We start from the raw sequence: 27,474 nt of genomic DNA on the forward strand, positions 1-27,474 counted from the left end.
TTATCATATCTTACTTGCCTGGGCAACTATACGGTGCAGTGGATGGAGAGAGCTGGACTTGAAACTCAGGACCTGCAATCAGTGTGACTGAGCAAATCGCTAAGCCTTCCCGTCTCCCTCCTCCTGAAATGAGTGGATGGGACTCAGTCTCTAAGGGCCTTCCCCACTCTAAATCTGTTTTCTATCTCCTCCTAGAGGTATTGTGTACTCTGTGACAGCAGTGTAATTAAGAGCACTCGGGTCTATGTATTCTGATACTGGGATGGATTATCTGTGATCGCATCACTGGTGCAGTTACAGTGCATTCTTAACCTTCTCATGCTGAGATTGTTCTTCCAAGACTTTCTATCCTTTTATGGATACCTGCTGAGCAAATTCTGTTATTCCTTCTGTTGTTCTTCTGTCAGCCTATCTTCTGTTGATAAATTGTTTAAAAATAACAAAGTAGCTTCCACCCTAAAAAAAAGAATACTCTTTATTCATACAACATTGTATATTTTATTAGGCCTAATGCTAATTTTTAATTCATGTCCATCAAATCAATGATAATCTTTGCATTTAACTAAGTTGTTGTGAGGGCATATCTCTCTGAGTAAAGGTGTTACTACAGCTTTATTCTAGTCAGTATGGTAAAAGATAATTGTACTTTCATCATTTAGAACTTGGCCACATAGCCAGAACTTATTAGATTCTAATTAACCTGATAGTTCATGTGGACTAGTTAAAGCACAAATTTCAGATAGTTTGCATTTCACCATCAAGTAGATTAAGGCCCATATTGGATATTTAGGACTTAGTCTTATCCCTTAGTTTCACACTTGAGAAAATAGTAGCTGTGGGCAATTTTACTTAAATTTAGGTCATACCTCAAATTTGTAGCATTTGAGGTTAGAACCCTGTACCTCTGATTCCCTATCCCATTGTGTTTTAATCTGAATTTTAATTAGTTCAGTACTTCATCCTGACCCAGGACTAAATTAATGAAGTTATTGGTATTTAAATAGTGAAAGTGAAAGTTTAAACTGTGAAATGATTGATTCAAGCGCTCGACCCTTCTCATTTTTTACACTAGTTTTTCTTCAAAGTGGCAATGCCAAGGATAAATTTCCCTGACTAGCCCCTTGATCTTTTTAGCTCTTCTGGTGCAACTTATTTGTTGCCAGGTGTTTGATGCCTTATTTGCTTTAACTTGTTTTCTGCCTGTGTTACGGACTGGCTTGTTACTGGATACCAGCATATACCAAATAATGTCTTTAAAAAGCAGTCTTCTGTGTATAATATAACCATTTTCACAACTTACCACAAGGTGGCAACATAAGATCATCTACAAGAAAACTTTAGCAAGGGATTCATTCTATCCACTGCCAATTTGGGGGTGAGGGCAGTGATTTCATGTCTTTGTTTGAATAGCTTTTAATTTGTGTCCACCACATTTGTGATTTTAATTATTGTGAGAAGCTCTCACCCCACAAAGTAGAACATCTCTCCATTGATTTTTTAATTGCCTGTGTTCGTAGAAGCTTGAAGCCTAGTCTTTCTAACTTGAAGGTTAGGCCTATATCTGCTAGAGTATGCTGCTGTGATAATCACTTTACTGAGTTTGTTAAGATCTAAGACTTTGTCTTACCTTTTTATCTCCCTGACCCAGTAGACATTTGGAGCTTTGAATGAAGTTGCATAAAAATGTTGAATATGCCATTAACTATTTAAGGCAATAGAAGGTCTTTTTTAATATAAATTCAAATGCACAATAACAAAGATTAAGATTTACCAGAAGGCTGATATAGTAAAGGAAAAGCTACAACCTGAGTCTTTAACACTCCAATACTGAAACCACCAGTTCTAAGGAAGAGAGATCCTAGGACAACCAGAAGGCATGACAATTGGTTTTTTTGGATGGGAAGTTTAAGCAGCAGTTAAATGAAGGAACTGTGACTTGAGTTGGACCTTGAAGAATGAATAAAGTTTTAGAGAGGCATGAGGTACAAGTACCTAATACTGTGAGTGACACACCTACTTTAGAAGTACTTAGGAAGTACTTTAAGAAGGATATTTGATTTTTTTGATAAGTATATTCCTTCCACTTGCTTTCTATCATAAGTATTAATTAAGCTCCTATATGAAGCACTATTTAAATGACGCATTGATTGTGCTAAGCACTGGAGGTAAAAATAAGAAAAAGAAAGAGTCCCTGACCTCTTGGAGGAACTAACTAGGGAAAACATTACATGTAAGGAAGTGAAAACATTGCCATTACCTGTTTTGGGGATGTGATGGTAGTGTAGTAGAAACCAAGCAGAGCATTGGAAAATACTGGGAAACGAGTACACCTCTATATTAAATATGAGATGATGTTAATGAGTTTCTTTGGCTTAAAAAAAAAAAAAAATCTCTCTGTGACCAGCCTCTGTGACCTGTGTAATGTTTCTTCAAACCAAATAGACTGATATTTGGACTTAAGGTGTCTAAATGTTGCATACTATCATTGACAAGAAACTTGAAACATTTGCAACTTTGTAAGAAGGATGCCTAAGTTTGGTCTTGTGACATCATACTCTCACCTCCGTGTTAAATGAAGACTCTATATAGGATTTCATTGGGTGAATGGGAAGGTTGGAAAAATAGAGAAATACCAGGTTCTGACAGGTACAGATCCTTGAATACAGAGGAATTTGAATTGACATAAGGAAATCAATCTTTTAGAATAAATCTGATCTGACAGATGATCTAATTGTGAGGGAGACCATCTTGATAATGCTTCCAAGTAATACAAGATCTCATAATTCTTTTTTTACATATACACATTCTTACACTAAATGACTCTCTTTCACATTGCACCAGATCTAATTTGGAAATAGGAAGGCAGGAAAGGTCTCTGGTAGTATAGAAAGAAGAGAAATAGGAATGATGACAACCAAGCTACTATTTTTCAGTTCCTTAATTTAAGAGTTTTGGGTTGCTATGGTTCCTGGGGCTTGGCAGTGTCAAATATTTATAATTGAGAATTTCATATAATTCAATAATAGGTGTAAAAGTGCTTTGGAAAGTTAAAAACATAAGGTAACATGAGGTAATGTTTGAAGACCAAGGTGCTTAGGACCACTTGAGTTCTAATCTTCCTTCAGACATTTACTTTAGGCTAGTAAGTCACTAGACCTCTCTGATTATCGGTTTTCTCCTCTTTAAAATGTAGGTAGTGCTAAAACATTCATCATTTAGTTGCTGAGTATTAAATACAGCTTATTATGTACATGTATATATATCTCCTATAAATGTACATTCATACACACATATATAGTACTTTAAGACAACTAAGTAGTATAGAGGCTAGAGTGCCAGGCTTAGAATCAGAAAGAAACTGAATAAGTCTGCACTGAGTACAAATTTGGCTTCTGAAACAACTTTTGTGTTTCCCTAGGCAAGTAATTTATTAACCCTATTTACTTTAGTTTCCTTATCTGCAAAATGAGCTGGAGTAAGAAATGACAAATTAGTATCTTTACCAAGAAAATCCCAATTGAAGATATAAAGAGGCAGACAGGACTGAAAAATAACTGAACAATAATAAAAACGTGCTTTGCAAAACTTAAAGCATTATATAAAAGTTTATTATTTATTTTATTGTATTTACAGAAAAATGTTAATAGATTGTAGTTAATTAGCTAAACACAGCAAATAATTTGATTTTTTTCCCTAATCTACACAAAATGAAGGATTCATGCTGAATCTTCCAGCTCCAAGTTACTATTTTATAAATTAAATGTTACCAGCCAATAATATTAACATTTTAATGTTCATTTTCACAGTTTTGAGATGTTAATTTGGTCTATGTTTTTTTTTTAAATAATTACCTGTATTAACTGTATACTTGGTTGACAAGAGTTAAAAACTGCCAACATTTGAAAGAATATTTTATGCCATATTTGAGAAACTAGTTTATAAGTTGAATCATTTAAACTCAACAAAGAAAGCTGGATTTTTTTTTTTTTAAATTATTTTTCCTAGTTACATTCTTTTTTTTTAAATTCATTTTTCCAAATTATCCCCACCCTCCCTCCACTCCCTCCCCCCCTCCCATGACAGGTAATCCCATACATTTTACATGTGTTACAATATAACCTAGATGCAATATATGTGTATAAATACCATTTTCTTGTTGCACATTAATTATTAGCTTCCGAAGGTATAAGTAGCCTGGGTAGATAGACAGTAGTGCTAACAATTTACATTCGCTTCCCAGTGTTCCTTCTCTGGGTGTAGTTATTTCTGTCCATCATTGATCAACTGGAAGTGAGTTGGATCTTCTTTATGTTGAAGATTTCCACTTCCATCAGAATACATCCTCATACAGTATTGTTGTTGAAGTGTATAGTGATCTTCTGGTTCTGCTCATTTCACTCAGCAACAGTTGATGTAAGTCTCTCCAAGCCTCTCTGTATTCCTCCTGCTGGTCATTTCTTACAGAGCAATAATATTCCATAACCTTCATATACCACAATTTACCCAACCATTCTCCAATTGATGGACATCCATTCAACTTCCAGTTTCTAGCTACAACAAAAAGAGCTGCCACAAACATTTTGGCACATACAGGTCCCTTTCCACTCTTTAGTATTTCTTTGGGATATAATCCCAATAACAGCAATGCTGGGTCAAAGGGTATGCACAGTTTGATAACTTTTTGGGCATAGTTCCAAATTGCTCTCCAGAATGGCTGGATTCTTTCACAACTCCACCAACAATGTATCAGTGTCCCAGTTTTCCCACATCCCCTCCAACATTCATCATTATTTGTTCCTGTCATCTTAGCCAATCTGACAGGTGTGTAGTGGTATCTCAGAGTTGTCTTAATTTGCATTTCTCTGATCAGTAGTGATTTGGAACACTCTTTCATATGAGTGGAAATAGTTTCAATTTCATCATCTGAGAATTGTCTGTTCATATCCCTTGACCATTTATCAATTGGAGAATGGTTTGGTTTCCTATAAATTAGGGTCAGTTCTCTATATATTTTGGAAATGAGACCTTTGTCAGAACCTTTCCTTTTAAAAATATTTTCCCAATTTGTTACTTCCCTTCTAATCTTGTTTGCATTAGTATTGTTTGTACAGAAACTTTTTAGTTTGATGAATCAAAATCTTCTATTTTGTGATCAATAAAGATCTCTAGTTCTCCTCTGGTCATAAATTCCTTCCTCCTCCAGAGGTCTGAGAGCTAGACTATTCTCTGTTCCTCTAATCTATTTATGATCTCATTCTTTATGCCTAAATCATGGACCCATTTTGATCTTATCTTGGTATATGGTGTTAAGTGTGGATCCATATCTAATTTCTGCCATACTAATTTCCAGTTTTCCCAACAGTTTTTTCCGAATAATGAATTTTTGTCCCTAATGTTGGTATCTTCGGGTTTGTCAAAGATTAGATTGCTATAGATGTACCCTTTTTTGTCCTTTGTATCTAATCTGTTCCACTGATCTACCGTTCTATTTCTTAGCCAGTACCAAATGGTTTTGGTGACTGCTGCTATATAATATAGCTTTAGATCAGGTACACTTAGACCACCTTCCTCTGACTTTTTTTTCATTAGTTCCCTTGCAATTCTCGACCTTTTATTCTTCCATATGAATTTTGTTGTTATTTTTTCTAGGTCATTAAAATAGTTTCTTGGGAGTCTGATTGGTATAGCACTAAATAAATAGATTAGTTTGGGGAGTATTGTCATCTTTATTATATTCGCTCGGCCTATCCAAGAGCACTGAATGTCTTTCCAATTATTTAAATCTGACTTTATTTTTTTGGCAAGTGTTTTGTAATTTTTCTCATATAATTCCTGACTATTCTTTGGTAGATGAATTCCCAAATACTTTATACTCTCAACATTTGTTTGGAATGGAATTTCTCTTTGTATCTCTTGCTGTTGCATTTTGTTGGTGATATATAAAAATGCTGAGGATTTATGTGGATTTATTTTGTATCCTGCCACTTTGCTAAAATTCTGAATTATTTCTAATAGCTTTTTAGCAGAGTCTTTGGGGTTCTCTAAGTATACCATCATGTCATCTGCAAAGAGTGATAGTTTGATTTCCTCATTTCCTACTCTAATTCCTTGAATCTCTTTCTCGGCTCTTATTGCCGAGGCTAGCGTTTCTAGTACTATATTGAAAAGTAATGGTGATAGTGGGCAACCTTGTTTCACTCCTGATCTTACTGGGAAAGGTTGCAGTTTATTTCTATTGCATATTATGCTTACTGACGGTCTTAAATATATGCTCCTGATTATTCTAAGGAATAATCCATTTATTCCTATACTCTCAAGAGTTTTTAGTAGGAATGGATGTTGGATTTTGTCAAATGCTTTTTCTGAATCTATTGAGATGATCAAATGGTTTTTATTAATTTGATTATTAATATGGTCAATTATACTAATAGTTTTCCTAATATTAAACCAGCCCTGCATTCCTGGTATGAATCCTACTTGATCATAGTGTATTATCCTGGGGATGATTTTCTGAAGTCTTTTTGCTAATATCTTATTTAAGATTTTAGCATCAATATTCATTAAGGAAATTGGTCTATAATTTTCTTTCTCAGTTTTCGATCGACTTGGTTTAGGTATCAGTACCATGTCTGTGTCATAAAAGGAGTTTGGTAGGACTCCTTCATCCCCTATTTTTTCAAATAGTTTATATAGCATTGGGGCTAATTGTTCTTTAAATGTTTGGTAGAATTCACATGTAAATCCATCTGGTCCAGGGGATTTTTTCCTGGGGAGTTGATTAATAGCTTGTTCTATTTCTTTTTCTGAAATGGGACTATTTAAGCAATTTATCTCCTCCTCTGTTAATCTAGGAAGCCTATATTTTTGGAGGAAGTCATCCATTTCACTTAAGTTATCAAATTTATTGGCATAAAGTTGGGCAAAGTAACTCCTTATTATTTCTCTAATTTCCTCTTCATTGGTGGAAAGATCCCCCTTTTCATTTGTAAGACTAACAATTTGATTTTCCTCTTTCTTTTTTCTGATCAGATTTACCAAAGGTTTATCTATTTTATTGGCTTTTTCATAAAACCAACTCTTGGTTTTATTCATTAATTCAATAGTTTTTTTTTTTACTTTCAATATTATTGATTTCTCCTTTTAATTTTTGTATTTCAAGTATAATTTTTGGTTGGGGGTAGTTACATTCTTTTTTAATGGTTATGTATTTACTTTTTTTTTTTTTAAGCATTTCCTTATGAATCATGTTGGGAAAGAAAAATCAGAGCAAAAAAAGAAAAAAATCAGGAGAGAAAAAAAAAACAAGGAAAAAAGTAAATGTAAAATATGTTGATTTACATTCATTCAGTCTCTATAGTTGTCTTTCTGGATGAAAGTGGTTTCCATCTGAAGTTTATTTGTATTGCCTTCAATCACTGAGAGAAGAACCAAGTCTGTCATAATTGATCATCAAACAGTCTTGTTGCTGTGTACAATGTTTTCCTAGTTTTGCTTGTCTTGTTCAGCATAAGTTTATGTATGTCTTTCCAAGAATCAGCCTGTTCATTTTTTATAGAGCAATTATATTCCATTACTTTCATATACTATAACTTATTCAGCCATTCCCCAGTTGATGAGTATCTACTCATTTTCCAATTCTTTGCTATCGCAGAACTAGCTGCTACAGTTTTGTACATTTATGATTTCTTTGGGATATTGACCCAGTACTGACATTGCTGGATCAAAGGGTATGCACAATTTTATAGCCCTTTGGGCAGAGTTCCAAATTGCTCTCCAGAAAGGTTGGATTGTTTCACAACTCCACCAACTGTATTAATGTCCCAATTCTCCTATATCCCTTCAACATTTATCATTACTTTTTCTCATCTTAGCCAATCTGAGAGGAACCTCAGAGTTGTTTTTACATCTCTTTAATTAGTAATGAATAGGAGCATTTTTTCATATGACTAAAGATTGCTTTAATTTCTGAGAAAGCTATTTAAGAGAACTTTGTAATGAGAGAAGTAAAAAAAAAAAATTTAGTGTAAATAACTTCTTTACTTCCTATATTTAAATTTTATAAATTAGCTTTTTTTGGTATAATGAATTCTTTTAGAATAGAGTATATATTTTTATTGGTCAAAGAAATTGACTTGAAGTGGCAAAGGATGACAGTTGGACAGTCCTAGTATTCCCGGGATGTCCTCTTCATGTCAAAATGCTGAATTTATGGACAAAATTGTCACCACATCAGGTATTCATGGATTATGATCCTCAACTTTGAAAGAAACATCCATATTGATAAGATCACAGATTGATTGGAATATTTGATAAAGAAATACTACTTAGTATATATCCTTATTAATTGATCATTAATTTTTTCTTTTGGTTATTAACTTCTTAACCTCTCAATGACTTTTTGATTATTAACTTCTTAACCTCTCAATCACCTAATCAGATTCTCCTTATCTGAAGTTCTCTACAGGTCCTGACCAAAAATCCCAATACCTTAAAAAACTGATTTGAGTAGAGAATTTTAGTAGTTTTAGCTAGCAAAAATAAAGTTGTTTCTTTAAAATCATTGTATTAGAGGGACAAATCTTTGTCATTAAATCAATATGCTTTATGATTTCCTTAGGGGACCCTTATCGACTTTTAGTCAATGTTGATTATATCGTTGGAAGAAAAAATTGTGGAATTCTAATTGAAGATGATCAGTCAATCAGTAGAAATCATGCTTTGTTGACTGTGAGACATTCTGTGATAAACCTGGTATGCTTCTTCCTTTATTATCATAATTTTTGTTAGTTGAGTCACTTGTTTGTGAATACATAAGACTGTTTTGAAATTGGGAGAAAAGATTTTGTGGGGCTTTTTAAAGACAAAGTGGTCTCCTTTCTTAATGTGATAGAAATAAATAATTATGTCTTGTTAGAAGTAACTAATTATATTCTACTCCATATTTTTATTAAGCTTTCAGAAATTATACAAATAAACAACATGTATATATACTGAAATTATTGTAATTTTGCAAAAGTGTAGTGTCTGTCAAAGCAATTTAAGGATTTTTTTTTTTTTTTTTTTAATGTTCCATCATGATATCAGTAACTTTGTGTACCTTCCTTCATAGGGATTAAAATGCTGAGTCAATGGACAATTACAGAATTATCCTTAAGATTCAAGATTTATACGGTTTTGGCTTCTTTGCTTTAAAAAACAAAACAAAACATAAATCCAGTCCTGTGATAGCTTAAAACTACATGAAGTAGAGCACAGCATTGTGGGAAAATATAAACATAGGAACATAGATTTAGAGATAATTATTGCCTTGAGAGAAAAAGAGAGTCCAACACTTAAATGGTGGGAGTGGAGTGAGGGGAGAACAGAACCTGGACAAAATAAAGCTACTTGTAAAGTAAAGCAAATGTGTTTGGGGAAATGGTGATTGATAAAGGTTAGAGAATGGGTATATAAAGTATAGAAAAATTTGGAAGGGTAGAAAAGATAATATACCAGAATTACAGAGTACTAAGAGCTAAGACTATAAAGTCAAGGAATGCTGAAAATTCTTTTGATTAAAGAAGAGCCGAAGGTGATAGAGAGGAGGTAGTCTAAGGATTGATGGTTGGGTGGGAGAGAATTAGAAAAGTGCTCCAAAGAAAAAGTAAGTTGTTGACTAAAGACAGCATTTCCCAAGAGGAATTAGTAATGATGACTACACTGTCTGGTTTGTCATGAGGTTGGCTATTATCTTAGCATCTTTCTCAACAAAGTTTATTTGATATCCCTTTTCCATAAAAATTAATCTTTGCTTTCATAGCTTTTGATATTACAGATATGTATTTATAACTTCATATGTTAAAAAAATTAGTAATATTTTAAAATGCATTTTCTTAGTGGAAAGATACATTAATGCATGTGTTCATTTCCAGAGTCAAGCTTCTGAAATCCCTATATTGACAATAAAAGATAATTCTAAATATGGCACGTTTATTAATGAAGAAAAAATGCAGAATGGGATTCCACGACTTTTAAAGACAGGAGACAAAGTTACCTTTGGAGTCTTTGAAAGCAAATTTAAGTGAGTCTTTTGGAGGAATGTTTAAGTGGACAAATTTTCTCCCTGTAACCAAGTTTTGTTGTTTTCTCTTAAATCTGAGTTGATATTTATTTTGTTTTTGATCCCCAGAGCCTGTAGGATCATGCACCCAGTTTGTCAAAACAGAGCAGAATTATACACAATGCAATATGAATCAGAATCATAGAATCTCAAAGTTTGAAGGGATCTCTGAATACATCTCTAACTCAAAGACAATGCTAATAGTCAGAGAGCTAAAACAAGGAAATCGTAAGGATTGTGTTTGTATTCCACCGATAGAAAAAGAAAGATGAGGACTTTTCAAAATGTCTGTGAGGGTTTTTCAAAATGTCTATTTTCAAAATGTCTCATAGATCATTGCTCTCAAATTTTAAAGGTAGTATGGTATATTCAAGAATGAAAAATTGGAAGATAAGTTGTTTGGTTCCTACTTGAAGTAGCACTGATATTGAAGTGTATTTTTTAAGCTGTTGAAGTACTTCCTATATTGTTTTATGTTTTGAGTTTTTTCTTTTTTGGTTAAATATAATGCATTTTTCCCCTAATGAAAAAAAAATCTATTTTATCTCCTTCCTATCTTTTTCTTCCTTCCCCTCCCCCCATAAATTCTCACACTGATTATGACCATTGTAGCCTCCTCCCCCCATAATCTCCTTCTATACCCTCAGTCCTACACTTCTATGGCAAGAGATAGGGAGCATGCTTCCTTGCTGATCCTCTGGAATCATTGATTGCCCTAATCCAAGTTCTCAAGTCTTAAGAGTTGGTAAAAATAAAAGTGAATCATTTAGGTTGTTGATTATAGTGTTTTTTAGTTTTATACATGGTGAAATTTAAAATAACTTGACTCTCTTTGAACTGTAATTAATGTATTTGAATGAAATGAGAGGGAAAGAGCTTTTCTTTGAATTAATCAGTTTCTGGTTGATTAGAAATAGATCTTGTTTAGTCTTTATTAAACAAATAACCATATTTTCTAGTTGGTCTACTATATCCTTAAGTCCATAATAAAACTTGTGTAACTTTTTACTCCCTACAGAGTGGAATATGAACCATTGGTTGTATGTCCCTCTTGTCTAGATGTGTCTGGAAAAACTGTTTTAAATCAAACTGTTTTACAACTTGGAGGACTTGTTGTAAACAACTGGACAGAAGAATGTACTCACCTTGTCATGATGTCAGTTAAAGTTACTATTAAAGTAAGTTGAATATATTCTAGTATTAAAAATTCAGTGAAGCTTAAACTTCTAGTTTCCAACATTATTATTTGCTGTGCAAAGTCATCATGAAGTTTTCTGACATGGCTTTGGAATTTGAAAGTTTGTTCAAATAAAGTACTGTTTTAGGGTATCGCTTCTTTTTTTTTTTTTTTTTTTTTAATGAAAATTTTATTAAGCTCTGGATTATAAAGAAGAATTAAAATTACATTGACCTATAAGAATTGTACTAGTATCCTGACTAGGATATAATATAAATAAAATGCACTTTTTCAGAAACAAGGAGACATCAAAGGAAGAAAAACCATGAATGAAGCAAAGATGACCTTCATAATTGCCAGATGGATACCCACATGCTTATATTTTTAGGTAGAAACAGATCTCTAGGAGTATCACTAACTGTAGTTCATATCTTTTCTTCTGTGAAATGAATAAAAATTTGCAGTTGTTATAACCAGTGTTTAGGTAATTTTCCATTTGAAAGAGGTTTTCATTTATGCTTATTTGAATAGGATTATAAACTAGCCTCAATAATAATATATTTTGAAAAAGATTTAGGTCTGGGTGATACACTTTTATACACTCCACTTGTCAGAAACCTTTTGAGCTGGAAAGTGAAATTTGAGGTTTGATTCATCCAAAACACCCTTGCTTTATAAATAAGAAATTAAGGTTTATAGAGAATATATGTGACTTGTCCCGGGTTATATAGTATATGTTAATCAAGCCTAGTTCTTCTCATTCCAAGTCTAGTATTCTTCATTATTACTGTTACAGAATTTTTTTTTAAAAAATCACTAGCTAGAAATGTTCAGTGTCACTTTAGCATGTCTTAGTTAAAAACACAAAATTTTGGTTTTTTGGAGTGTTTCTGTATTTATTACAAAATTCTAGTTATTTCTTAGATTTCCTGATAGTATTGAAGAATTATTTTTTAATTGAATTTTATTTTTTTGTCAGTTTTCAAGCATTTGTTTTTTTCTCCCTCCCACCATCTTAATTGCTCTCTCCTTTCTTCCCCTTCTTGTTTCATTATACCATCACTACTTTTTATTCTTTTACCTCCTAGAAACTTTATTTGGGGACAGATAAGGTCGTTTGGAAGAGTGGCAGTCTTGTGTATAGGTTTTGTGAAAGACAGACTGCAGGGTCTCTTAACTCTGATCTTAGAATTGCAGTATCATAGATTTAGCAAGCTGGAAGGATCCTCAGAGGTTACCTGGACATCAGTAGACATCAGAGCTTCGAAACTTTTTCCACTCATCACTTCTTTTTGCTCAAGAAATTTTTACATGATCTTAGGCATATAGTTAGATAAAATATGTATACAAATTAAATATTTACTGATAGTAAGTCATTTGTCCAGGGTGATACAGTTAATACTTTAAAAATTGAAACTCAGAGAGTAATTGACTTGGCCAAGGTCACATAGATAAGTAGTATCACAATTCTAGGAGCTAACTGAAGTTTTTAGACATCAATTCTAATTCTCTTTCCATTGCACCATATCTTTGCAGTCAAATTATACATGGAATTCTCCACAGTATGAATACTGGAAATAAACAGCAGAAATTGATTCCAATTAAGTTGATTTTATCCTTTTCCCACCTAAATAATCTAAAAGAGCCATACAATTAAGGCTTTTTTCATATTTGATGCTTTCTAAAATTATCTAAAGAAAGTTACATATGCATTATTTCAAATATAAGTTAGAGCCCTTCTTTTCTGTGATATATTGAAGCCTTTACAGATAGTAAATTAAGTATTAGTGTTTTTATTAAAAATATTCTAATAAAAAATTATATTCTAAAATGAGACATATCATTGACTTTTAGCTACTCTCATTAATGAAGAAAGGTAAGCTATATGGTTATCTTGTGAATAGCCTATTCTCTATTGTTGCTATTGAGGAACATGAAATTGAAGATCTTTTTCTTCAGATAAGTCTTGTCTTTGTCATATACAAATTTGAGATGCATTAATGTTCACTAGCCACCATTTTTTTTGTTTGATTATAGCTAATAAATTTATTTCTCTCATTTTAGACAATATGTGCACTGATTTGCGGTTGTCCCATTGTAAAACCAGATTATTTTACTGAATTTCTTAAAGCCATTCAGACAAAGAAACAACCTCCAAAACTTGAAAGGTAAATTATATTTTCATTATTACAGTCGAGGAAAGGTTGGCCTAAAATATAATCTCAGATTTAATTCTTAATGAATGAAGATATAAAAATTGATATATTTATATCTTCCTAGAATTTGGAGCAAGTAGGGACTTTAAAAATCATCTAGTTCAATAGGTTCAAAGAAGTTTTGTAGTAGCTTGAATAAAGTTATACAAGATACTAAGTGACAATTAAGATTTGAGCCCAGGCTCTTTAACTCTGAAACCTGTACTCTGCCATAGCAGAACCATGTTTACCACAATATAAAGGAGTTTCTTGTCTTGTTTTTCTTGTGGTTTTAAAACATTTCCATAAAACAAATAGTAAGTACCTGCAAAGTTGGAAAAAATAAATTGAGGGATGCATAAGGAGATATGTTAATTACAAAAATATTACCTGAGACAGTTACATGGGCTTTTTTAAGCCCATTTTTAAAAGATAATTTGGATGGGATTTGTATAGTGAGGTGGTGAAACAGTAGACTGTACAGTGAACTGAGAGTCCAATTTGGACTTGGATTCTAGTCTTATTTGGCTAAATGTTTAAATGTTTGTTTGACTGATTCAATTCCAATTATCTTAGAGGAAAAACAGCTTTGAAATACTATAGGTTCTATTCTGGAGATCTTATTTGGTAGTAGATTGCTTGAGAAAATTTAGGAGAACTAGGAATTATTTTCTTGAACTAACATATGATCAACTTAGTTTAATTTTGTGTTTGTATTCTACAAAGCTATTTGCTGCACTTCATAATTTGTTTCTGGCCTAGGCAGGCTTACGAACTATAATTGTAATTTTTAGTTGTTCTCCCACCTAAATCCCAAGAGGCAGGGTACATCCTATATAAATAAATCTGTGCATGTATGTGTGCTCGTGATACTCATGTGGTGCATGTATGTGTGTATGTACACATGTAAATGTAATACACATATACATATAGATGTCTTTAAAAATTTGTCTACAAATGAAATTTCAGCTTATCAGATGAAATAGCCACATTTATTATATAGAAAATTTTATCTCCAGTATGCTGCTTTTTAATATAAAATGTCGATTATTCCAATCTGCTTCTTAACTCTGAACTAAAATTAAAATCTCAACTACAGGAAGTCTTTCCTAACCCCTCTTAATTCTATAATCTTCCTTTGCTTATTTATTTCCTGTTTATCCTTTGTGTAGATAGTTTGAATATATTTGTTTGTTTGTTGCCTTCCCAATAACAAGAGCAAAGACTGTTTTTTCCCTTTGTTTTTTTCAGCATTCAGCACAGTGTTTGACTCATAGTAAATACTTTATGTTTACTTACTGATTGTCATATAGAAAATAGGATTTGATTCTTTGATAGGGAGATGAAAAATTTTTTGATGGGTAGCTTAGTATAGTAGAATAGGTTCTGGGTTTGGAATCAGAGCACTTGGATTTGAATCCAGATGATCTCACTTATTGTTTTTATATTCTTCAAAAAGTCATTTAACCACTCTGAGCCACAATTTCCTCATCTCCATTAAAGCTCTAAATCTCAGTGTATTATACATATTTTCCCCCTCCCACCCAGATAACTGAATCAGTAAACATTTATTAAGTACCTGCTATGTACGATTCAGGCACTATGCTAAATGTTGGGGGATACAAATAAAAAAAAAGAGAGTTCCTGCTCCCCTTACGGAGCTTATAGTCTAATAGGGAAGATCATGCCCAGATGAAAGATGAAAAAAAAAATGGGGGATAAGAGAAGAGGACCAAGGGAAAATGGTAGAATAGTTAGTTCCAGCCAGATGAGAAATGAGATTTTCTGGCCTGGATTTCATCCTTAAATAGAGATTTTGGAGTTCATGGCTCCACCCTCCAAACTGAGAGATAAGAAGTTAGTGATGAGGTTGAATTCTAAAGTTAAAGTGATCTTACAAGAAGTTTTTTCTACTTGTGAGCTTCCTCTGACAGTAAAAAATTCAGTTCACTCCATTAAACATTTATTAAGTACCTACTATATACCAGGCACTATGCTTAGAGCTGAAGGTACAAATATGTAAAAGAAAAAAAGTCCTTACCTTCTAAGAGTTTATAATCTAAGGTGGGGGTAGGGGGAGGAAATGAAACACAAAAGGCTGCTGATAGGGATATGAAGGGTCCGAGTCCTATTTGATTCCTAGAGCATCATTTTCCCTGGATTGGAAATTAAGCAGAGCTGCATATAGAGAGTGATCTGAGAAGTCCCAGAATAGTGCAGCCTGTAGATAAATGAGGAGGTATCTAGACAACCTAATAAAAAATTCCATTTTGATAGTTTAAAAGGCAAACAGCAGGATTCATGACTGATTCAATGATGGTAGTTGCTAAGCAACTACCAAGCATTAATAGAATTTATCATTATATACTGGTTCAATGTTAAACATTAAATACTTTCACATATTCCAAATAATTTGCTTAGTGTTTATACTTCTTTAATATGGTGTGAGCTTGATGACAGGACCCTTGCTATTCTTATTCATATATTCCCTCCCCCTCAAACATATGGAACAATGTATTGCTCCTTTATACTTACAAGTACTTATTGAATGAATAAATGAATGTATGTTTTTAACATAAGTGTTTTGTTTATTATAGACAATAAGCTTCTTTGGCAGTTTTTTAACTTTTAAACTTTAGTAACTTAGGTTGCATATATCCTGTTAGGACATGATTAAAAATATTTTAATGGCATTTAAGAACAAACTGAAACCTCTTTAGACCCCAACTTAGAGAAGCTATTAAGACAATTCTATACCTGCATAGCTCTAGTAGCCTACTTTTGCAACAGGTTCTGAAATTATTTATTTAGTACAAGTACTTTCTAACTACATACATATAATCCTACATATGTACACACAGCAACTTGATATGAAGATGTGTGCTAAATCACAACATAAAGTTGAATTTGAAAATGCTCCCTATTCTTATGGGATATATATTCTTTTTAGACTAAAGAAAAATCAGAGTAGTCATTTTCTCTGAACTCAAAGAAATAGGAGAAGAGATTTATGTGGTTTTAAAATTGCTGATTTTGCTACTTTTCCTATTCTGGGAAGAAAAGAACAAGTTATTGGGAAAGTGGAACTTTGCAGAAATGATGATAAAATGTGGGAAAAGAATACAAAGAAAGATAGAAGGAGAGGCAAGAATAAATTCAGGCAAGAATAAAAACAGCATAAAGAAACAAACAAATTGATAAAAAGGCAGCTTATTTATGTGGTACCAGCTATATTGGTTTACTATTTTTCCTTAATATTCTCTGCTCATTTTTCTTTAGTTCAAACTTGTATCTCCTTGTAGGAAGTATTTGTTTTTACTTGCATGTAACATCTATCACATGATATGCAAAATCTATATCTAGCATCTGTTATACATATGCAAGTTATTGTGATTTTTTTTTTTTTTTACACCGTGTTCTTGGTGATCATGGCCCTATTAGAAGTAAAGCCATCTTATTGTTTAGATAGTCATAATTATTTAGCAGTAACAGTATATTATTTAATATACTAATTTAATTAATTTAATATAATAACAATATATTATTTTAATACAATTTTCTTGTTCTTACAGTTTTTATCCTCCCATTGATGAACCTGTTATTAATAATGAAAATCTTGATCTATCAGCACGTAAGGAAAGAAAACAAATATTCAGTGGGAAAACTTTTATATTTTTAAATGCCAAACAGGTAATACCAATGAACTTTTGAGCAAGAGGTCTGGCCTTTGATTTTAGTGGCATAGGAAACTTCCTTTACTTAGATAGTTGGAGAGTTGTTCTGCAATTTAAAATCATCTGAGACATTAATAGGTTAAGTGACTTGCTCAGGCTTATAATATGGGAGAAATAGGACTTGAACCCTGGTATTACTGGCCCAGGGGTTGTATAATAGTATCCCCCATGCTATGTTGCCTATATCTGTTAGCTTATTAGGGGGATAAAAACAAAGTAATAAGATTCATTTCCATATATTAATAATAATAATTTTATGTATGTCATGCATGAATTTGACATTTTATAAGACTTGATGAGAATTGTTTTTGGCCTCATCACTAAATCATATTTTTGGTAATTATTAGTGCTGCTCCATTTTCAGCCTTTATACAATATAGTAATGTTTATTAATACCTGTTTTTAAACAGGCTCCTTAAAAGTATTGATAATGGGAGCTTTATGGTATAAGAAAAAAAATAACAACTAGATGTCAGGAAATTAGAGTTCTCATCATTTTAATTATTAAGGGAAGTCACTGAACTTCTTTTAGTCTTATTTTCCTCATCTGTAAAATAGAAATGAAAATAGTATTTGGCAGACTATGTAGCTAATGAGGTAAGGGGAGGTAGATAGCTAATATTTATTTTAATAAGTAATTATTTGTTGTACCAACTTTGAAAGGTTATTGTGAGGTCAGATTAGGTAATGGATATTAATATGTTTAGTAGTATTATGAAATTCTATTCCGTGAAAGATACTACTTAACTTAATTGAGCTTCTCTAATTTTTTTTTTTTTTTTTTTTTTTTTTTTAGATTATCATTAAGGGTTGCCAGATGCTTTTTCAGAATTCTGCAAGAATTATAATTATAGTTTGGGGCCCTAAGAGAAATTGCAATTTCCTAGAAGCCTTTTTGTTGGTGTATTTTTTCTTTGGGTGTTTTTAGTCTAAACCTGTCTTAGAAGCTCTCTTCACCACTGCAAATTTATTTTTTTTAAGGCAACTCTCAAATTTGCCTTAAACACTGAGAGGTTAAGTGACTTGCCTAAGGCTAGAACAGCTAAAGTGAATCAAAGAAAACACTTTCAGGTCTCCTGAGCTTTTAAGGCCAGCCTTCAAACCTTTAGGTCATGTTGGTCTTATTGTTCTTGATGAGAGCTGTATGTATAATATATACCCTAAAGTAAAATACAAATGCAACAGAAAGTACCTTTAATTAAAGTTAGAGGTAAATATAACCTAAGTGATAATTACATTAATTGAACAGTGGTTATCAGATGAATATTGGCCACATTTCTAGAGCAGAATAAAGATTTCCTATTAGATTGTCATTATTTTAATGCCAAAAATAGACATTTTGGTGTAAATAATGTAAAAATATTGAACAGGAATGAACTAAAATTAGCTTATTTTTTTCCTCAAAAAATATAAATTTCAGCATAAGAAATTGAGCCCAGCAATTCTTCTTGGAGGTGGAGAAGCTAAATTGTCAACAGAGGAAGATAAAGAAGCAGCTACTTCTTTTCTAACTCCTGGAACATGTATTGTTGATGTAGGATTAACAAATTCACAGGTTTTAATTCCTGATTCTGTGAAAAAATGGATTCATTCAGTTATGAATATGCTTCAAAGGTATAAAAAATGCTCTTTGATAATAGAACAATAGAAATATGAGATCATTACAATTTTGCTCCATTTCTCAATAGAAATTTAGAAAGAAACATGAGATACAATGAAGGGCCTCAGAACTAGCAATTTAAGCAGTTAGTCTGCAAACATTGGCATATTTTAATATCACAAGCATTTTTCCTTTTGTATTGTAATGTTCTTTATCCTCTCTGGCATGAATCCATAATGTAGATGAATTTTAGAGGAATTTAAAACTTTTTAAGTTTTAAGGTAGAATATATAACAATTGAGGAAAGTTATTCTATTGAAAGCCCCAAATTGGAGGCAAAATTTTACCTGAATTTCCTTATCAATAATGTAAATTTGTTTCTCAGGTGTCATTATTCATTGGGAAAAAAATTCTTAACTTATAATCAGTATAGGCAGAAATGAGAAGCATGATGAATGATGCGAAGTTGATATCTTGAAGTAGTGTTTATCATCACTATGAGGAAAAATAAGTTGTAGACACTAGGTGGTTAGTAAGAGAGGATCACCCATGATAAATCCCTCCTAGGTAATTCTCTTTAAGTTTTAGAAAAACCCTTTCCTCAGAACTACCTGAGGAAGTACAGGTATAACCTCCTATTTTGTCAAATGAGGCAATTGAAAGCTTAGGGAGATCAATCCACTTCCATAGTCATACACCTTAATTAAAGTAACTGATACTTATAAAATATCATTACTACTATTATTCTTATCTTTAATAGCCAGCGTCTTAGAGCCATCCCTGAAGCAGAAATTGGATTAGCAGTTATTTTCATGTCCACAGAGACTTATTGTAATCCTGGTACAGGTAATTGAAACATTATTTAATTTTTTTTTTTAATCTTATTTTTTGAAGTAAATTCCTTTGAGTTTGATACATTATTCCTCTATTTGACAGGCTAAGATAATTTAGTCTTCCTGCATTTTTTGTTTTCCTGGTTTTGTTTTTTAAGATAGTATAGAACTATATTGCTGTTGGCTCTTTTACAAACTCATTTGGTAACTATTTGTACAGTAATCGTAGTACTTTTAAGGCAATCAATTCTAGTTTTGGACAGTAAGCATTTTATTGTATGCAACTTGTACTTATTGGCACTGCCCTTAGATCCTAACTAGAATAAGTCCTTCTCTGTATAACAGCCTTCAAATATTTAATGAAAGCTCTCCCTCAAATGTCTTCTTTTCTTTCAGTTTATTCTTATGTGATATGATTTCATCCTTTTGGAATGTGCTTTACCTTTTCAGTATTCATAAAATTAGACTAAATAAAGGGGATACTACCAGCCTAATAATTGAACAAGTTCATTGTAGACTATATTTTTTAAAATTATTTTATCACTTAGGATCATGTTAGTAATTTGAATGAGTTAACAATGCTTTTACCAGAATATTTTGCAAAGCAGTTATTTGGACTTATTTTTTAATGAGTATATGAAACTTTCTAATCAATACTTTATCTATTTGTAAATGGTATATTACAAAAGGGGAGACTCTTTCATTAACTTTTTGTTGCTCTACTTAAAGCAAATTCTTATCAAAGTCTGGGTTATAACTCTCCCCCACCCCAGTGTCCTATTAGTTTCCCCCTTTTTTTCCTTTTGCCTTTTTCTCCTATTTTGTCCATTGCAGCCCAGAAAATACTATTCAATGAAATGCAAATGAACTTCAATACATTTATGAAAGAATACCAGGATATGCATTATAAGTATAATCTCAGATTAGCTTTATATAGGTTTAAATTATTAAACAATCCCTTCTCTATAATGCCTTTGCTTATTTCTTCTGTTTTTGAGTTCTTCCCATAGGCCTTGATCCTCAAAACTTACTGTCACTCTGGGCAATCTGGCCTGTTTTAGTGTAGAATATATAATCCACCAAGAAACTAGTTAACATGTTAAACAGATTATTACTGGAATGATCTAAGTATTGATTTATTTTCTTTTATTTGATTAAAATAAATCCATTCTTATTAGCAACCCAGTAAGAAGCAAAACCAATGTCATTAACTTATGCATTTGTCTGTACCTATAGTATCAACTCCATGAGTGTATTGTCTGTTATCTTGTTAAAATAAAGGAACCATGAAGTTATGAGGAAATGAGGTAGAGGTATTCATTATTGTATTTCTTTTCACGTGTAATTTATAGGATTGATTCCAGCTCCAAGATCAAGTCTTTCTCAGAGCAAAGTGGTAAATGAAACCTTGATGCCGGGTGCCACAGTATATATACCTGACACAGAATTAGAAAATGCAGATACTTGGTAAAGTTTCTTTGTAAATGTACTATATTTCCCCTTCCCCCTTCTCTGAGGTGTTATTTTATTAACAAATTAATATCATATGCAAGAATCTTCTAACCATCCAGAATAACTAAGTTGTAGTGCTACTATGTAAATATTCTAGTCTCTTAATCTAGTAACTTTGTCTTTCAGAAAATAAACTCTAGGAACACACACAACAGACATAGAAACTGATGAGGAGAAAATTATTTCTTATTATTTGAAAATATGTGTATTTCATTAAGGCTATAAAGTGATAAAATTGTTTTTTATGAATGACTTGTAGAATGTTTCTTTATATGTCTGTATATAATGTTGAATATGTTAATGCCAGGTTTATAACTGCACTTTTATTTTTATAATTAATATTTTCTTTATTAGATACTAATGCATTTTATTTTAAAGTATTCAGAAAGATGGAATTTATGATTAAGATTAACTCTGAAACTGTGGATGGGAAAATTTTAATTCTTGCTAGTTGATTTTATTTCCATTAAATTTTGTTTTAATTTTTTTCTTTCATCCATTGATTTGATATTTTGACAGATACTGATTTGACAACTTTAGTATTTGGATGCAATAGTGTTTTGGGTACTGTCTGAACTTTGAAAAACCTGAAATAGAGAAACAGTATGAAATAATGGAATGAAAACCAGCCTTAGAGTCAGGAAAACCTGGGTTCAGAGCTTGCCTCTGACATACCCTGTCTGCATGATTCAGGGCAAATCATTAATTTTTCAGTGTTACATGCACCTGAAAGACAAGTTGCAGGTATAATTACTTAATTATATTGGAAGAGAGAGTTTTTCTCACCATGAGTTCCCAAACAAAGGTCATACGTTTGCACCAGACCTTCCTCTCCTGTTCTCATTCTAAACTTGCCTATGTGAAGTTTTGTCACATGGATTAATATTTTATATTATTTATAACTTAAAATCGATTCCTACTAGCCAGTGTATATCTGGCAAATCCTAGTGCCACATATTTCTGAAGAAAAGTATTTATTATGATTTATATATTTATTAAGCATCTATTATGTGTTTAGCCCCATGGAGTACAACCATACAGTAAAAGTATATGTAAAAAATACAATAGAATTTCATTTTTAAAATTTCCTATTAGACACACCATATGTTATCAAAGATGTTGAATTAATAGTGTCCTTTGAAATTAAAAAATTATTTTGTATTATTGGATTATTACCTGCCCAAAGCTATTAACGATTTCTGGAGAGAAATGATGTACATGATTCTACTTAAAGCTAATTTTCCTGTTAAACTCATCCTAATCTAGGGTGTCTTTTTTTTTTTTTTTTTCCCAGCATGGATTTATCTGAAAGTCCAAAAGAGAATGAAACTCCCCAAATGGAACAAAGATCCAAAGTGTCTTCACAAGAAATATTCACTATAAAAGAAACTCCTGACATGAATTGCAGTGTTAATCTGGGGACAAATCCACTTAATCATACTTTGGTAAAAACTTCAAAGAATCAACTTTCCCCAACTCAGATTTCATGTAGAAGGAAAGAACAAACTTCTCAACAACAACAAACTAACTCCATTAAAAACTATTTCCAATCAGTTACAAAGAAAAGGTACATTTCCAATAATTCTGCTTATAAGGCTCAACATGATATTTTATTCATTATTTGGAATAAATATATGTTGGTCTGTTATAGTTGATGTTTTGTCCTTGCTCACTATTAAGATTTAAAGTGTCTTTGCCAGCTACTTGCCTGAAAAAATAAAAGCCATTCTATTTTCTTCCACCTCAGAGGAAGAGGTGTTTCTATTCTGAGCTAACCCTTTTGAAAATTTGTATTCTTGAAGTCATTTACTCTCACCTTTTCTCTAAGTCATTTTTACTTAATTTGTACTCATTCTCCAGTAACTTCCTACCATTTTGATTGCCTTTTGCTTTTAGCTACTACCTTTCCTTCTATTCACTGTTAAACTCAAATGAATGAAGAATTGGTGATTAGAATAGAGTGCATAGAGCATTGGAATTGAAGTCTGTGTATCTTTAAATACTTTGTCTCTCTTGAATGAATAAAAAAATGCTTACTGTTTGCTAAGGACTAGGAAATTCAAATAGAAGAATGAGATTAGCAACACTCTCAAGAAGTTCACATTCCAATGGGAGAGACAACACATATGGAAGATTTTAGTTTTAAGTCAGGTGAAAAGATCCATTAGCCCTTGAGGGTTGTAGAGAAGCAAATGATAATGTCTCTTTAAAGTCATACCAGTTTCTTATGTTTTTTTTTTTCTTTTCTTTATTTTATTTATTATTATAACATTTTATTTACCAGATATATGCATGGGTAATTTTACAGCATTGACAATTGCCAGACCTTTTGTTCCAATTTTTCCCCTAACCCACCCCCTCTCCCTGATGGCAGGTTGACCACCAGTTTCTTATGTTGAGCCATTTTACAATGCTGAGGACTTCACCGGCAAGTGTTTTTCTGAGTCTTTAGTAATTATAGTTGGCAGGCTATATCTTCAAATGAATTGTTTCCCAGGATGATGACAATGGGAGCTTTTTCTAATGGGATCTTTAGATAAATGGTGGTTGAAGTAGTGATGGTTTTTATTGGTTTGACATATCTGGCATACATTGCCTCCTGTCTCTTCATAGTGTCTATTCTGTGAGTGACAGTTGGAGTTGGTAAGAAAAGCTGGCCTCTATTCATAGTGTTGCTTCCTCAGATTATGTATATGAGAGCTGGGCTGGAAGCAGGACCTGTGGTCTTTGGTTGGGAGAGATGCTACTGTGCCCAGGGTTCTTGAGCTTCTCTGCTGTTGATGCAGAGTTGCTCAACAATTGTTGCCAGTACTCATAAGAAAGGTAGATTCCCTCTACCACAATGATTTCTCCCTTCCATGATAACTTCACAAGGGTTGGGCTTTAAGTAAGACTATTTTTTCCCTTTACAAGGGAAGGGAGGAGTTGACATATTGTTTTCCAGTATTGGCTCCAAATTCTTTCTCTGCTATGGTTAATCAAAAGCTTCTTCTTAAATTCATGCCTTCATTTTGTCAAACAATTCAGATCCTGATTCATTCATCTGTTAAACTCCAGGGTACACTTCTTTCTTGTTCAGTCTCTACCATACCTGTTTCATAGTTTTTCATCTTCCTTGAAATCAAATCTATCTGTTGATAATCCTATCCCTTTATCCTCTCGATTCATTCACTCTTTCAGTTACTGTTAGTTACCGTCACTTTACCTCAGCCATCCCTTTAGCAGGGTATGCAGCTACCTCATCAATAGCAAAAGATATTCAAACTCCTGGATCTATTATCTTGTAGTTCTTTTCCATAATGATCAAAGCAAAATGAAAGGAAACACAGTTTTCGGGGTTTGGAAGATTCTTTCAGAGCTCCTTCTTTAAGGAGGAAGTGAGACAAAAATGTCCTCAAAAGTTCCTCACATGCAACAATACTACTTAAATGGAAATGGCTATGGATTATATACAGTGTATACTTTACCTAAAAGAAGCCAATTGGCATTGTGAATAAAGTACTAGATTTATAGACAGACACAAATTTACATTCTGCCTCACAACTTAACCATCTGTGACATGATGAGCAAATCACTTCATATCTGGTACTCCGTATCCATAAAATGATGCTCCTAATAACTACCTTAGGGTTATGAGGGTCACATTAGATAAAAGTACATAATACACTTTGAAAACTTTAATCCTTTTAACATAAAAAATGCCAATTTTTATCTATTTCACAATCTTTTTTTTCCATTCTAAATCTGTCTTATTTTTAACCCCTTTGGCTATTCTTCTTACTATGTCTTAGTACATTGAAGGTATTTGCTTTTGTCTCTTTCCTCTGCTGATTTCACTTTTTCACCTTCTTAATAGGAAAAAGAAAGTGACTTTGATGCCGAGTTTCTATAGGACCACTCACTCCTATGCAGGAACCGATAGTATTATATGAAAGATCTATAGTATTATATATCTGAGTAACTGAATTACCTGTGCAGTTTTTACCTTAAGTACAAAAATCTACTTTGCTATTGTTTAAAATTTTTTTAACTATTAAAAGTAGGTTGAAATGTGGCAAATGCAAGATTTTATTTTGCTTTTCTTTTTATCTCAGGGAAAGGGAAGAAGAAGAGCAAGAGGAATCTGTATCCAAATCTGCAAAAATAGAACTGTCTTGTTCTCTTTTAGACCAAACAGAACCTACTACTTCCTCAATGTGGAGAAACCAAGAACAGCACCAATCTCAGAAAGGACCATGTACTTTGGACAGAAAAACAGATGAAGCATATAGAAATGTTCATCTAAAATCTAATGTAAACAATCTTGTTGATGAATTTCTTAAGCCCAACCTGAGAAAGAGGAAAGAAATGAATGATTTAATTATGGAAAAAGAGGGTTTAGAACATTCATGTCAAGGGACAGAACAAGAACAGGAGGTTGAAATTGGAGTTCAAGAGCCAATGACTGGAATCAATTTAGCAAAAAAATTGAGAATGGATATTAAAAAACTTGCTTCTAAGGATAATGAACCAATTCAAAACAGTTGCAAAGTAGCTGTAAGTAATATTTGTTTGATATTTATCTTAAATTTCTTAGGAAAAAAGAATTTAGGAACATCCCAGTAATGATATGGGGCTCTTACTTACTCCAAGGCCCAATCTCTCCCACCTGTACCACACCCTCTCCTTTAAGTATATATGAATAATGAAAATGACTTATTTTGCTCTGTTCTCTTTAGGAATTATTACTGAAGCCAGCTTCTTCATAAAGAAGGCAGAATCTCAGGGTTAAAATGGATCTCAGTAATCCATCATGGACCTGAAAGACAGTATTTCTTCTATTCTGCCAAATTGACTCATAATAGTAGAACCACAGGAGTTAACTTAAAGTGGATGAATCAGAATGACTAATCAGCTAAAAATAATTATTTTGGGGTCTTGAACTACTACTTAAAAAATGCTGCAAAGGGTATCTTTGCAAAAAAAGCAGCACATTATTTTAACATGTAGCACTTTTGATATGGAGATTTTGATTTCTACAGTTTTACAGAAGAAGGGTAATGGGAACCAGTTATTTTAATTAAATTGTTTTTTGTATGGTCCCAGAACAAAGAATTGATATAAGTGATTTAAAATTGATGAGAGGAAGATTTTAGCTCTACATTAGTAGAATATTCCTTAATAAAAACTTCAGAGAGGCAGCTAAGTGGCACAGTAGATAGAGCATTGGTCCTGGAGTGAGGAGCACCAGAATTCAATTCCAGCTCAAACACTAGCTATGTGACCCTGTGCAACTCGTCAAATCCAATTCCCCATTTCTTTCTCTCCAATAAATAGAGCTTTATAGAAATGTAGTGTTGACTGTCTTAGAACAGAGTTGATTCTTTATGGAGACTTTTAAATGAAGTCTATATAACCAATACCTGAGAATACCTAATGAGGTATTCTGTCAATGACTAGTTGCACCAGAGGATTCTAAGAGCTTTCCCTGCTTTGAGATTCTGTGACTTTTGCCTTCTCTCTGAAGGAGCTGGCTTTGGTAATAAGTCCCGTAAGTGAACAAAACCAAACTATGTTCCTGTGTACTTGAGATATGGAAGGGTACAGTGGATTAACTACTGCCCTTGTAGTCAAAGAGATCTGAGTTTTGTGACCTTTATTAAGTCATTTAACCTTTAAGTGCCTTGGGAAATGCTGAAAATTGCAGAAGCTCCTGATTTTTTTACTGGGGTTTTCCCACTTCTAGGTACCTATGCATAGGATGTGGGAGGTCTCATTCTTCTGTGTTCCATCAATGAAAAAAAGAAACAAATATACTTAATATTTCTATGGAAATCTACTGAAGTTTTGTTAAGTTTTTATTTGACAAGGATTCTGTTTTGCCTTGCATTACAAGGGATTAAGAATGTTAGGTCCATTTTTGAATTTGACATTTTCTAAGGGTGAAACTGGTTAATCTGTTGTCATCAATGTCTTAGGAATGGGCCATAATATGGAAAATGTTATGTTACCAGAATTAGGCCTTTTGGAACAGGTTTGAATTTGTTTCTTTTATTCCTTCTATGTTCTTATTCTGTTTTCTCTAAAAAAAAATTTTTTTTTTAACTTCTCTCCTACCTTCCCTCATCTGTGGTACTTTATTTCCCTTCCTTTTGCTTTTCAGAACTAGGCATTTTGGAATAGGTTTAAATTTTTCTTCTATTCTTTCTATGTTCACATTCTACTTTCTCTAATTTTTTTTTTTTTTTTTTTTTTTTTTTTTTTGGTATTTCTCTCCTACCTTCCTCTCTCATGATACTTTATTTTTCTTCCTTTAGCTTTTCTCTGACTTCTTATCTTAAAGCA

General features: G+C 32.5%; 1 protein-coding gene across 2 annotated transcripts in view; it reads left to right on the forward strand.

The window, feature by feature from the left end:
• The window catches only part of NBN (nibrin), a 44,573-nt gene that overhangs the window by 740 nt on the left and 16,359 nt on the right, over window positions 1-27,474 (forward strand). The window contains exons 2-11 of one of the 2 annotated variants that reach the window (XM_074269994.1): window positions 8,618-8,751; window positions 9,912-10,060; window positions 11,118-11,277; window positions 13,341-13,444; window positions 17,044-17,161; window positions 18,626-18,819; window positions 19,566-19,651; window positions 20,991-21,105; window positions 22,445-22,717; window positions 25,245-25,686. In XM_074269994.1, the coding sequence (XP_074126095.1) occupies window positions 8,618-8,751; window positions 9,912-10,060; window positions 11,118-11,277; window positions 13,341-13,444; window positions 17,044-17,161; window positions 18,626-18,819; window positions 19,566-19,651; window positions 20,991-21,105; window positions 22,445-22,717; window positions 25,245-25,686 (1,775 nt within the window). The remainder of the gene's footprint in view (window positions 1-8,617; window positions 8,752-9,911; window positions 10,061-11,117; window positions 11,278-13,340; window positions 13,445-17,043; window positions 17,162-18,625; window positions 18,820-19,565; window positions 19,652-20,990; window positions 21,106-22,444; window positions 22,718-25,244; window positions 25,687-27,474) is intronic. The other variant, XM_074270003.1, reaches the window with a different exon arrangement.

The sequence above is a fragment of the Sminthopsis crassicaudata genome, chromosome 1, assembly GCF_048593235.1.
Source record: "Sminthopsis crassicaudata isolate SCR6 chromosome 1, ASM4859323v1, whole genome shotgun sequence".
Lineage (NCBI taxonomy): Eukaryota > Metazoa > Chordata > Mammalia > Dasyuromorphia > Dasyuridae > Sminthopsis > Sminthopsis crassicaudata.